This window comes from Numenius arquata, chromosome 7, assembly GCF_964106895.1.
Source record: "Numenius arquata chromosome 7, bNumArq3.hap1.1, whole genome shotgun sequence".
Taxonomy (NCBI): domain Eukaryota; kingdom Metazoa; phylum Chordata; class Aves; order Charadriiformes; family Scolopacidae; genus Numenius; species Numenius arquata.
Genome location: NC_133582.1, coordinates 1,508,513 through 1,521,806, shown reverse-complemented (window position 1 = coordinate 1,521,806; position 13,294 = coordinate 1,508,513). Strand labels below are relative to the sequence as shown.

The 13,294-nt window shown below is 45.5% G+C and overlaps 1 protein-coding gene across 2 annotated transcripts in view; it reads left to right on the top strand.

Moving 5' to 3' along the window:
* FILIP1 (filamin A interacting protein 1) overlaps positions 1 to 10,356 on the top strand; it is a 102,733-nt gene extending 92,377 nt beyond the window's left edge. The window contains exons 6-7 of one of the 2 annotated variants that reach the window (XM_074150393.1): positions 72 to 129; positions 8,058 to 10,356. In XM_074150393.1, coding sequence (XP_074006494.1) covers positions 72 to 129; positions 8,058 to 8,098 — 99 coding nt within the window. In that variant the 3' untranslated portion in view covers positions 8,099 to 10,356. Of the gene's footprint in view, positions 1 to 71; positions 296 to 8,057 lie in introns of both variants that reach the window. The other variant, XM_074150392.1, reaches the window with a different exon arrangement.
* Positions 10,357 to 13,294: the final 2,938 nt, after the last annotated feature.

The window sequence follows — 13,294 nt, the reverse complement described above, 5'->3', positions numbered from 1 at the left end:
AAGATGAGCATATATAGATGAAGAAAAAGTCCTCCTTTCATGTCATTTCTTTCTGTCTCTCTCTTTTGCAGACAGGACAGGATGGGTCATCCCCGAGACCTGCACCCACCCGCATTCCCGTGTCAAAAGGTATGAAAGCAGGAAAGCCGGTAGTGGCAGCCCCTGGAGCAGGAAATGTGACAAAATTCGAGCCTCGTGCCGAGACTCAGTCTATGAAAATAGAACTGAAGAAATCTTCAGCCAGCGGCTCTGCCTCCCTGGGCGGGGGCCAGGGCTGATGGCGGTGGCTCAGGGGGTACGTTCTGCAGGTTTTGCTGCTACCATGAAGTCAGCCCCCCCCCGCCTGTGTAGTTGCTCACGTTTGCCTGTACTAACGGAGTCCCGAAGCTGTCACTCACAACAAACTAATAAGTGTGTGCACTGACTACTTAAGTAACAATAACCTTTTGTTTTCTTACTCAATTTAAACAAACAAACGCACACCGCAAAAAAGCCCTCAAAAGGCAGTTGTGGGCCAGGAAGGTTTTCAGCCGAGGAAGGGAGAATGGGCGACTGCACTAGGTTATTAATCTAGCCCAGTATTTCTTAATGATAGACTTGGTCACAGTTTAGTAGCTTGAAGAAAGTTTGGTCACTTCTACTATGTTGTCTTCCACCTTAACAGGTCACTTTCCACCTTCGCTACTGCATGGGGGCACTTTCCGTCCTGCCTGTGATCGCTTTTTTTTCCCAGGGAAGTAGCACCAGGAGAGAGCACACTTGGGGTCCTATTTTTAATGAACGCTGGTACCGTAGGGGCTGGAGGGAGGGGAGGAGAGAAAGGATGGGCACCGTGGGACCAGCCTTCTCTCCGAGTCTCCCATCCAAATCCGCATTTCTCGGTGGTGAGCTGCTTGCTCCAGGCGGTTACAAAATTCGAGGGGGTGAGGAGATCCCACGATGCTCAGCTACAGCAGTGGGAAAGCAGCAGCTTATTTATTTCTTATAATGAGGGTTAAAGCTTGTGGATGGTTACAGCCAGGTCCCTGACTCACACACGCTGAGTTACTGAAGGCAAGGGAGCCAGAAGGTGGTTAGTCCTTAAAAAAAAACCCTTGAGAAACATTGATCTGGCTGAAATCAATTTAGTCCGTTTGTGCCCACTCCCAAGACCGCTAAAGGCTATGAGGCAGGTCACGCCATCAACTTCAGCAGGGTTTCGGTTTTCCTGGTTGGATGGACTCGGGCTGTTTAAGTCTTGGTTGCCGAGTGGCCTTGCGTCTCCCCGGGGAGGCCAGCACAGGCTGCCGGGGGCACAAGCTGCTGTCTGAAGGCACAGCTCGGGTACAGACAGCGAAAGGGACAGGGTTCGGAATGGAAGTTCCTCTCAGTTCTCAGCTGTTTGAAATACTGTGTCTTCAGTACAGACCATGTCACAATTCCATGGTGATTCATTGTTTTTCCATCCCTCTGTGTGATTTCCTCATCTATATGTTTGCATTTTTAAGCATGTTTTAAGGAATTGTTCCAGCATGGAAATGGTGTGGATGCCGACGATTGTTATCATTGTTTATCTAATAACAGGAAAATTATTAAAGGGCATTTCCATTAAGTGATCAATTCCCACAGAAGAAACTCGCAGCCAAAAGAAATGGAGCCAAACAGGCTGATAAATGATGGTTTTAAAGCTCGTATAACTCAACCAGCACAGCAAGCTGTAAAGGAACCGGTGGTTAGGAATAGCTTTCAGAAGGCGAGGCAGGAAGAAGCACCAATAAATAATAAATACAATTCACAGAAAAGAAAATGCACCGGTGGGTGAAATATTAAATGGACTTCTGTCTGGGAGAAGAGAGTTGATGGAAGAATCTGCCACAGAAGGTCAGCAAAATTATATTCAGTCCAAGCAATGTTTAGTCTTCAGTCTGCACTCTGCATTGCTCTCCAGTTTGAGATCCAGAATGGCCATTATCCCAGTATAAAGCTGGGATTTTATCATTCACATGAAGGGCATTTCTGTGCCCCTGTGTAAAAGCTGCTGCCGTATCAGAAAAGAAGTAGGTTCTAATTTTTACATGTTTAGCATCTGCATCCCCTGTTTAATTTTCATTTCCTATGAAATCTGAAAATCAGATTCATATTAGTAACATTTTTCATAACACTGAATTCCCAGTATTTCAGATAAAACTTGGACACTGGAATTAGCAAGCAATGCGAGTTACTGTGCCAGACACGTATCGGGTCCTCTCAACTAATTGGTACCGCTTAAAAGCCTCCATTTGTCAATAAACTGTTGCCGAGATCTTACTGTTCCCATTGTAACATAGACTTTTTAGCTGATGTTTGAAGAAAACACATTATTAAGGGCTTTTTGCTGGATGTTCACTCTAAATACTGGCACTGAAGCAAGTCCTCAGGTCAAAACAGTCATTTAAATAATATTGCAAACATGAGCCCCAAGCTAATGTGGCTGGATGCGGTGATGAGCCACAGCTGCCTTAAACCTTCCCTTTAACATCCCTCTTTCAAAGAAACGCGGTTCCTCAGTTCACTGTTGCTACACCCAAGGCAATATTCTGTCTGTTCCTGCGGCTGAAAAAGGTGTTTGTTTTGCTTGAGATCTAAGGAACTAATTCACCTGAAGAAACAAGCCAAGGTTACGGCACCTGAAATCCGGGATGCACAAATTAGCACGAGCCGGGGATTTCTCCTGGAGAGTCAGTAGGATTTCATGAGACGACCTCGAGAAATTCCAGACAGGTCAGATCGAGGTTCCTGTTATTTTTCCCAGGGGCAGCACAACAGAAAGGAACTTCTGCTCCATAGCAGAAGCCCAAAGAGTGGGAATCAGGCAACTGATTTAACTGTTGGCTACAAATAGGTATTTAGTTGTACTCATAATTTTTAACATCTGTTTGAATTGACCTGTTTCTTAAAGGTAGGAGAAGAGCAAGATGAAAAAAGAAAGCCCATAGTTCAGAATTCTTAAAAGTTGGAAGCATAACTGTCGTTATTATATAGGAATTTCCTCTGAATCTGAAGACAGTTATGTTTAGAGACTACAGTAAGATCCTCCATTCAGCAGGTCATCTCCAGAAGGCAGTTTAGACAACTGAGTCTAAAGACGGTGCCTAAGCCCCAGGGGCATCTTGAAGATCTTCCTGAAGTTCTTCCTCTGCACTTCTCTAGTCAGTGTTCCAGTTGTGACTTGACCAGCGTTGCAGCCTCTGAACCTAATGGAGATCCGTGATCTGGGTATTCTTGTATTTCCTCTAAGGGCTTTCAGTCAAGCCACAACTTCATGGTCATTTAAAGTCGGGGCATAACCCCACACTGGAGTCACAAGCTGTCGTCCTGCCTTTGTCACCTCCAGCCAGGAAAGTACTCACTTCCATGTGGTCGTCCCTTGAGCTGGCACAAGTGTTTGAACTTAACTGGGGAACTGATCCGAACTAAAAGGAATCTGGCAAAAAGCAAAAAGCTTTAACATCACTTAGTTCCAGGCTCTCGGGCCAGAAAAAGAACCTGGGCAGGAGCAGGAAACCGATGGCTGCTTTAAAGTGACTGTGGAATCACGAACGCTTCCCGGTAGATCAGATCCCACACAAATGGAGTGGCGGTGCTGCTTATTTTGAAAAGCTTTTAATTGAAACCTTTCTTCAAAGGTAGGAGACAGGTCCCCCTTTCTCTCAGCATCTGAGGAGACTCCAGCCCACACCAGGTCCACCAGCGGCACTGACCGATGGCTGCGGGGCAAGGAGGCGGCTTTCTCATTCCCTCCCAAAAAGGCTGGGCTGTTCCGCACGGAGGGCTCCGGTGTTCTCTGAGCAGAAACAAGAGCGTGGTTGAGTGGTCAGGATATTGAACCAGGCGGAGGGAGCCCCCCCGGGTTCTGGTCCCCGTTCCAAAGGCCGCCTTTGAGCCTGGCCCTTTGTGAAAAGAAGGCTTATAAGATTAAGTGTCTGTGTTCAGCCATCCCTCCTTCTGTCCTTCATTGATGAATAACATTGAACACGTCAACCAACTCCAACCACATCTGACAAAGCAATAGCTGTCTCCAGAATAAGAAGTTCTTCCAGTTTAATGAAAAGGGGGACAGAGAAGAGGAGCGAGACCTTAGCGGAGCCCCGCTGCGCGGAGGAATGTAGCATGAGCTCACCTTCACACAGCATCAAAGAATGAACTCGAGAGAATGAGGTCAGAAATACCACAAGGATGAGCTTTGTTCAGACCTCAGATTTTTCTAGGGCGCTGAAGAATCAAACTCTAAGACTCCAATCCATAGGAAAATGTCAGGGTCTTTATTTATGGGGCTTCTTATGTCTTCTAAGTCGCTGGATTGCAGTGCAGAAGCCAAGCCTTCCTCTGCCCTGGTGATCATCTGGAATGACTCATCCTTGTGCTTTCTCTTTCTTAGTTTTTTCCCTGTATTGATTTTTTTTTTTTTTTTTTTTTAAATGAAGTGGACCAGTTTCGGTAGGAAAATGCACTCAGCTTGGAGAAAGAATGATAGTTCTTGTGCTTCATCGGGAACTGAGCTGGCTGAGAACCAATCTCTGTATTTTTAGGAGTCAACATCAGCTGGAGAGATGTCCTGCTCTGGTCGCGTGGCCACATAAGCTGTGGTGGCCCATAACTCAAGGCCAGCAGAGGGACAGCAGAGAGGTGGAGGGGCAGAAGAGCAGGGAAAGGGCCAACCCATTCATGAGCAGCCCATATGGACTGAGAAGGTGCACCCTCAGTTCTCCAGATGATCTCTGTGATTTAAAATCTAGTTCCGAGTAAGTTTTCCACCACGTTCTCTAGATTAGATCCCATCATCTGAATTCCTGTTGTATACGTAGTCACTGGCAGAGCAAGTGTGACTGACAATGCGGGAGCACAGAACTGCAGCCCTGATGCCTGGGGGATTGCTTTCAGATTGGTGAACATGCTAAGGAAATAACAGAAGAAAAACAGAGATTTTGAATTATTTTGCCCACCTTTTTTTCCTTTTGTGACACCCATGAGTGTGATTTTTCAAAAAAACCCAAATAACACCGTGAGTGCTGAATCTGCCCATCGAGTGTGGGCGTTACCACATTTAAACCTCAGACCGCTTACAGCACACAGTAATTAGCATCATGTAAGTAAGCTCTAAATTCACGTTATTACGTTGATTAATGCCAGCCGGGTGCCAACTCATATCTTACTGCCTGAAACATGCTACACGTTCTGAAACGTGCCCAGTATTTACCTGAATTTCCAGTGACTGATGAGGAGTGGCAGAGCGTGTGTTCAGAGGGAGGCAGCTGGGTCCTGTCCCGCCGGCTCCCAGGGGCTCGGCACCAGCTGCCACCCTCGGGACAGTTTGCAGAGCGATTATATGTCCCCATCACACACCGGTGGCCCATTTCACTGAGTGGGTTTGAAACCTGCAGGAGTTCCTGTGAGCTCCTCTTCCCAACTTGTTTTCCTTTCGGGGAACGTTTTTCTCCCCTTCCTCGGGGTGAGTTTTCCTCTTTTCCCTTCATTTTGCCCGGGCTCTCTCAGGCGAACCCGGACGCAGCATTTCTCATTATGGATGTTAAATTCCCCGTGAACCTCGCTCCCCACGCGCCGCTCCTGGCTTTTTGGAGAACGCACTCAGGGGAAACCGCTCTCGGCTCCGAGAGTCGGTGAATCACTCAGGTACGAGCGGCTCTTCGCTTTAAAAACTCTCTTCCACGGGATTTTAAAAACAGAAATACTGATGGACGATTCTTTCCTGTCGCTTGGGTGTGCGTTGTCTGGGGTACATACATTTTTGTATTTTCTGCTGTTATTTGTTTGTATATATTGCAAGAAAAATTAAACTTCCTGTGTTAAAATGCCAGTCGATGTGCTTCCTGATACAAATTGGTGTTTTCCGTGGGCTGTTGATGTTGCGTTTCCCGGAGAAGCTCTGAGTTACAGCCCTGGGACCGACAGCAGAATTAGCAGTTTTACACTCACGGTGTTGTCTTCCCCTGTCGTTAAAATAAATCGTTTTGTTTAACTGAATTCATAGCTTCTTGAAATGTTCACATCTAATAACCCTAGAAAGATGTATGTAGTCATATCCTACGGATATAATCACTGTCCTGCAGAACTCTGACAAAATCTGCCCTGCTATAATTATAGTTTAATTACTGTTCAGACACCTCTTTTAGTAACTAGTGTGTGTATAAATATATGTATTTATTTTTTTATATATAAACAGTAATATATATATATAAAAACAATATATATAAAAAAAGTTAGAAGAACTAAGACCAAACACAGACACTTCTCACGCATGTGAGAAATGAATACTAGAAGTGGAAATTATTTGATTTTTAAATTATTTCTCCTACTCTTTTCTGCATAATTGCTGGGTCTGGTCTGTAGGAGGAAGACTCATTCAGAGACCTGAATCACTAGTAGGGCCGTTACAAGGAACATGCTACTCTTGCGCTACTCAGTTAGTTGCAGAACTTTGTGTCTAAACCCCATATTAATATATAATGTGCGTAGTGAATATTAAGAAAAATCTGTTTTATACAGAGTTCGTGTGAGTCCCATCGAGTTAATGGGAGGTTTCACCTGAGGTTACAATCCGATATCAAGTAAATGCAGCTTTTTACATCAGATTCCTTAAGAGCTTGAAGGTAGAGCCCAGCGCTGGTTTAAGGTACATTTTTACTGGAGTTCGTGGTTCCGTCACATTCATCGCTCAGAAACTGGGACCTGCCATCTAGTGGCAAAGTTCTGGCATTAAGAGTACGTGGAAAAGCTTTTGATTTTCTTTCCTCTTAGAATGTAGCTTAGTCAAACATCTTGCAAATATTAGTTAGGAAGCAAAAGGCAGCAGAAGTCCATCAAAACATAAAAGGGAATAAATACATGATTAGCGTCATTTTCTGGGTCAATTTTGAAAAATCTTCAGACTGTTAAGTGAGGAAGGAATCTTTAAAAAAAAATAATTTCAGTTAAGAAAATGAGTGTTTGTGAACATGTATTACTGCATGTTTCCAGTCAGCATTGGCACAGTTGTTTTATTTGAAATGCATAAAATACACCTTTTCAGAGAAAAGCATCATTGACAGCTAAATCCTTGTATTAAAAAGGTTGCTGTTGGGAGCAGTGGATCCAGGCAGAAGAAGAGATGAGCAGGTCATTAGTATCTCAGCAGAGCCCAGGGATGACTCAGGACCAGGGATCTCCCACACTACACACGGGGCCGCTCAAAGACAACGCCAACTCTTCACTCTTCATCCTACGCCTGAAATTTGTCCCTATTAATGTCAGTAGCAAAATCCCAGCAGATTTGCTGAATAAAGCCAGTGTAGCTTTATAAGCCAAATTTCAATTAAAAATAAGAATTGACCTCATAACCTCTTCCTCATCCCCGTTTCAGAATTGCCCGCGGGTTTATGATGGATTTGCTCAGATGGGCCACAAGAGACCCCGCTCCAAGTCTTCTCTGCCTGATTGGGGTGTGGGACTGGAGCCTTGGTATTCCCGGGGTTTAATCCATCCCACTGTATTTATCTTTTTCCCTATGGACAACTCAGCGATGGGCTGGACATTGCAGTGGAAGCCAACGGGACTCAGCCAATGGCTGAGTTATAGCCTGGTACAAATTTAGTTTCCCTTTGTAGCATCAGCCAGGACAGACAGTTTTTATTCACCAGTGATGTGAGGGTAAGTCCACGAGACGTTTCTAGAGGAAAGTGAAGCCATAGGACAGGGAATGGTTTTAAACTGAAAGAGGGGAGATTGAGATGAGATGTGGGGAAGAACTTCTTTGCTGTGAGGGTGGTGAGACCCTGGCCCAGGTTGCCCAGAGAAGCTGTGGCTGCCCCATCCCTGGAGGGGTTCAAGGCCAGGCTGGATGGGGCTTTGAGCAACCTGGTCTGGTGGGAGGTGTCCCTGCCCAGGGCAGGGGGGGACACTGGATGGGCTTTGCGGTCCCTTCCAACCCTAACTGTTCTGTGATTCTATGAAAGACGCTTTGCACTCCCATTGCGACTGTTCTTCTTTAAAGTAACTTTTATTTGTGGTCTCATAAACCCCAACGTTCTGCTCTTTCCTTCTAGAGAGTGTCATCATTCACCAGTTACGTATGAACTCTCGATGAGTTGCCGTCCCCACCGCACGTCTCCGTGGGCGCCTCCCTCCCTGCCCGATGGATGGGTCGCGGTAGAAGCTCTGCCACCGACACCAGGGTCACTCGTGCTACTGATTATTCGTGGAAGTATTTGTTGCTTCCATTAGATTTTATATATTTTTTTCTCTTGGTAGAGCTTTATGAAGGGCCTTGCTGATATTTTTAAAGTCCATAGTCAGAGAGAGCAGTCTTTCTGCCGGCTGAATTTCACTTTTATTTGCAAAGCCTGAGACACGTGCTTGGTTTTGTTTGATCTTTGCCATATAATTTATTTTTATAATACACTTTGTAAAGTAACTGTCCCAAAGTTGCAATGCCTGTTGTCCGTGGCACATTTGTTTGTAGAATACACTGTCAAACTCGCAATTCGATATTTTTGTAACAGAGAGTATGTAAAGAAAGAAAAATTTAACTTTGGCAATGTTTTGTGTTTAAATGGAAAGAATGTTCAGCGCATTTTTTTTGCCACCGTGAGATTCTGTGAGACTGGCTACTCTGCAGACTGCTGTATGGGACTTGTGCTATTGCAGAATAGTTCTTGCACTGTGTGATGGTTTGGCATCAAATTAAGTATTGAAGTCCAATGCCTTGAAATACAACCAGATTTACTCATTTTAAACAACCTAAGCCAGTTTTTAAAGCTGTGATTTTTTTTTTTCTATATAATGTATGTTTTTACTTCTGCCTGTACCAAAAAAAGCCGATTTTCATTACACTGTAACTAATAAATTTTCACAACTATGCAAATGTAATCAAGTGTTTGAATTTTAAGCCTGATTTCTGAAGGCTGACAGTACTCGTCTCTGTGACTATAGGGACAGAAGGTACGGCTTTGGCAGTTCCTTTTACCGGCTGGTATCACAGGGACGGACACAGCAAAACTGGTTCAGGTGCTTTGAGACACGGAGCAGGATCTGTCACCAAGCCCTTAACGACTTAACGAACCCTGTGCTTTCCCGGCACTGGCAGAGACGTTGGACTGGCACGATCAGAATAGTTAGTCCTGGACTAGTGGGACCATGTAAAGGAGATGCCACACGTGCCCTGCCCTGCGCCGAAGGGCACGTTTCACACTGGTGGCCATGGCTTTTCAATTAGCATCCGGAGAGTTCTGAGGCAGCTATACTTAAACTGATTTTTAGAATGAATTTATATATGAAGCTGGTTACAACCCAGGAAGGGCCTTTTTTTTTCCTATGCATTTCACAATGAATTATTTTTAATCTAAGTCATTGGCACATATTTAAAATACTGTAGATTTTTTTTAATTGCAGAAGCTACTGGGAGAAACTGCTTTTTGGAAGGGCAGGCGGAGCTGCTTGCAGGAGGTACGCCATGAGACACCAGGGAGAGTGCATCACAGCCTCCCGCGGAGATGAGTAGGTCAGTTCTTCAAAGCTGAAATATCGCGCTGCTACGGAGTCAATTGGATCTTCATGAGAGCCACAGGAGCTGCTCTTCCCTCTAGACAGGAGTTCTGCGGCGAATGCTGATGCTGCAGAGAAGCGGGATGTTCTGGGACCTGTACAAACTGCCTTGGAGTTAATCCGTGCTGGAAAGTGTTAGGTACCGCAGCTACACCGAGCAAACAAAATAAACGCTGCTTGTCCTTGCAAAAGAGTTGTTTTGTTGGTAGAGCTTCCACTCCAGCTGGTACGAGGGGTTTTTTAAGGAGTGTGTGGTTTTTCTCTTAGGGCAGACAATGTCTGCCAATAACATAGCTGTGTCTGCGGATCATGTATTAGAGCGAGCTGAGAATTCCAGCTTTGGGAGAGTAACACAGCTGAGATGAATAAAGCTTAGTACGTGCCACATTTCAACGTACCGGGCAGCAGAGTGAACGCTGGAATGACCCACATCTTCTATTTTCACAGCGTTACTCGGGAATCAAACCCATCCATGTTAAGAACTACACTGAGCTCATCTGGAATGAAACTTGCTGGCTATTTGAAAGTGACAGTGACGTGCCTCAAAGAAACTTCAGCTTTTAAGTATGAGTAAGATATAAGCAAAATTTTATTCTGGAATTGAGTCTAGATTTAAAAGGTCTCGACCAAAGTAGAAAATATTTTTCCTTGTCTAGATTTTAATATAAAGCCGATTCAGTAGGAGTGTACGTGTAAGTCGTCCCCTTCTGGTTTACGATTCCTAAATAAATACAGAAACATCTCCAGTTTCACAAATACATTAAGTTTTTAAGCTTTACAAAATACAAGTTTGTTTAAAGCATAACTGCAGTTGTGGCGTATTTGAAATCATTTCGATTTGTAAAATCTTGCCGTTGAACCGCAGCTCTGTGGAGCAGGAGACTGGTCACACTGTGCCGACACCCACTGTTTCATCGCCGGCTGATGCTGGTTTATGCAGGTGGAATAATAAATTCTGACCCCTGGCAAGCATCAAAATTATCTCACAGAAATGCCCGGAGGGTAAAACTCAGGTGTGCGTGGGGCGCTCTGAGAGGGGTTATTTCATCTTCACTGCATTTATGTTCCCGGTCAATTCTTTACATTGCCCGATGTGGGTAGGAATCTAAAACAAGAAAGCAAAGGAAGTGCATTAGCCACATCATAACCAGCCTCTATTTCGGGGACACTCAGGAGGAAATCTATTAATATAGGCTAAAGATGTGATTAATTTCTACAAGCATTGTCATTTTAAAGGAAGTAATCAGGAAGTGCTTTCAGACCAAGGCAACGCAGAGGCTCCCCGGGGCTAGAGAGAGCAGCAGCTTTTAAGTAACTGAAAACCAGTGGAAGACACACTTTTCCGGTAAAGATCTCTTACTGTCTGAAGAGGATTGAAAGACCCGTATTAGGATAATTACAGCTGGTCATATATGATGTTTCAATCTATTAAAATTATCTCAAATTCTTTGATTTCTAGAGAAAAACTCTACAGGCGGTGATTTTTTCTTTTGCCTCATTGTGAAACATAATTGGACCAAAGAGGAGACAAAATTCCCTGTTTTGTGGAACCATCTCTAATGTAGAAAACAAGAAATAAATTGGAGATTCCTGTCCTGACTGTTCCACCTCCTCCTGGGCATCGCTGGGCTTCATCTCCTCTGCCGAACAGTAACATTTAAGTTGAAAGCTTCCTATTTAATGCTTGAAGTTATATAGATTTGCACCCTGAAATAATCTCTTTGGCAGTTAATGCATTTTATTTGCCTTGCCTATTCTAAACATTAGGGGGCTTTAGCCTCATAAGGTTTTATTTATTTAGATTTTATTTTAAAAAGTTCAAAATCGGGCAAGCAGCTGGTTCCACTGGCTGGTAAGGAGGGAGTTCTCCTGCTCTCTCCTTCTTCCACATTGCCCAGATTTATGCTGGGCTTTCGTAGCTATGGCTGTATTACCATGGTATTTGATACTTGTATCAAATATCAAATCAGCCCATAAATCGGAGAATCAGCACATGAAAGTTCGGGGGCTCTTCAGATCTCCATGGGAGACAATTTGAGGTTTTCCTGGGCTGGGTTTAACCCGGCCCCTGGGCAAAAACTCTCCCCTGCGGGTCACTTTGAAGCTTTCCGAGGGGAATCGGGGAATCTTTCGCATCAACCTGTGTTTGCTGGACTGAGGGCACCTCTGCGAGACCCCCTAGGAAGCGCTCCGCTGTGGCTATTCCCCACCAAGCCACAGAGCCCGTGCCCAGTCTACCCATCGCACAACAGATTCCTCTCCCAAATTTACCGTGCCCTCTCATACCTGGCAGCAGCAGGTTCGCAATGTCCCGGTGCTGCCCCTCAGCTATCCCGCTGCCAGAGAAGTCTCATGCCATCTCACGGCACAGGTTTGGCAGCATCCTATTCCCTTGGGATCTCAGGCTGTACCTCGCTGGATTTTCTGTGGGGCTGTGGGAGTACAGCGGAGCTGAAAGGGGTAACTGGAAACAAAAGGCAATAAAGAAAATGGTGATAATTGGGAGCAGGGGCTCAGCTGGGGGCAATGGCAGCTAACGGCAGGGCCCGCAAGATAACGGAAAGGACGAATTAGGAATGAGACACAGCTTTAGGACTGATGCCACAAGGAACACCACCCGTTTTTGAACCCTAAATAATTATTTAGGCACCAGATTAATTCTTAAATTGTAGATGATGAAGTGTCCAAATTTCCTGTGCTGCCTGCGAAGAGAGGGCTTTCGGGTCTCCAGGGAGACGGGGTTTGCACGAGCCCTTTGCTTCCCCCCAGCGGCCTTTGGGGATACTTTCCATACTCCAGAGAACTAAAAGGCATTTATTTCAGGGAAACCGTTCTGCTGGCAGCTAAGAAGTCACAGACTGAATTACATGCTTATAAATTATTTAATGAAATAGTTTGAATAATTTTTTTTTCTCGCTAAAGTCAAGCAAATCCATAAATACTTGCTGAAAGTGGATTTGGGTACAACCTCTCTATATAGTAAGGACCACACCGTCCTCACAAAACAAACTTTAATGTAATTGTGTCAATAAAGTGAGCAATACGGACTTTCAGTGCTGCCAGTCAGCAACGGCTGATAAAGCAGCTACTCTGGGACACAAACGCACACTCCCACACCGCTTTCCACAGGGTGACTGTTTCAGTGGAGTCAGTAGAAGCCGGATTAGCTCGTAAAGGGAATAACAAGTACCCGCACTCACTGCACCCATTCACTCGCACACCTCCTGACAACCCAGCAGCAATACAGCACAGAACAACTCCCAGAAGCGATGGCTACTACCAGTGCCTTCGTTCAGATAATTTTTTTACAATTATCTCTTATAATTTTGCAAAGACATGACCTGTGTTATTACATCTCTACAGCGGCACCGTTGCTGTCCCTCTTTATGAGAACAGGCAGCTTAAGTTAACGTCTCCATTTTCCATTTCTGGATCCAACAGCTGCTGCCGTTTTCCAGCAACCCCCCCCTGAAGCAGCGGGAAGCCAAGGGCTGGCGGGGGGGGGGGGGGGCCGCTGAAGCACTGACCCGGGCTGACAAGGCCGCAGGTCCGGGCCTTCTCCCCTCAGAGGCGGCCGCCGCCCGCCGGGCTGGCCCCGGCCCGGCCCGGTCCAGGGGCACAAGGAGGCCGGCGGGCGGCAGGGACCCTCAGGAGGGCACACAGGGCCACGCCGCCCCCTCGGAGAGAGGCCCGTGGGCCGGCCGGCACCTGACTGAGCCGCCGGGAGCGGGCGAGGGAG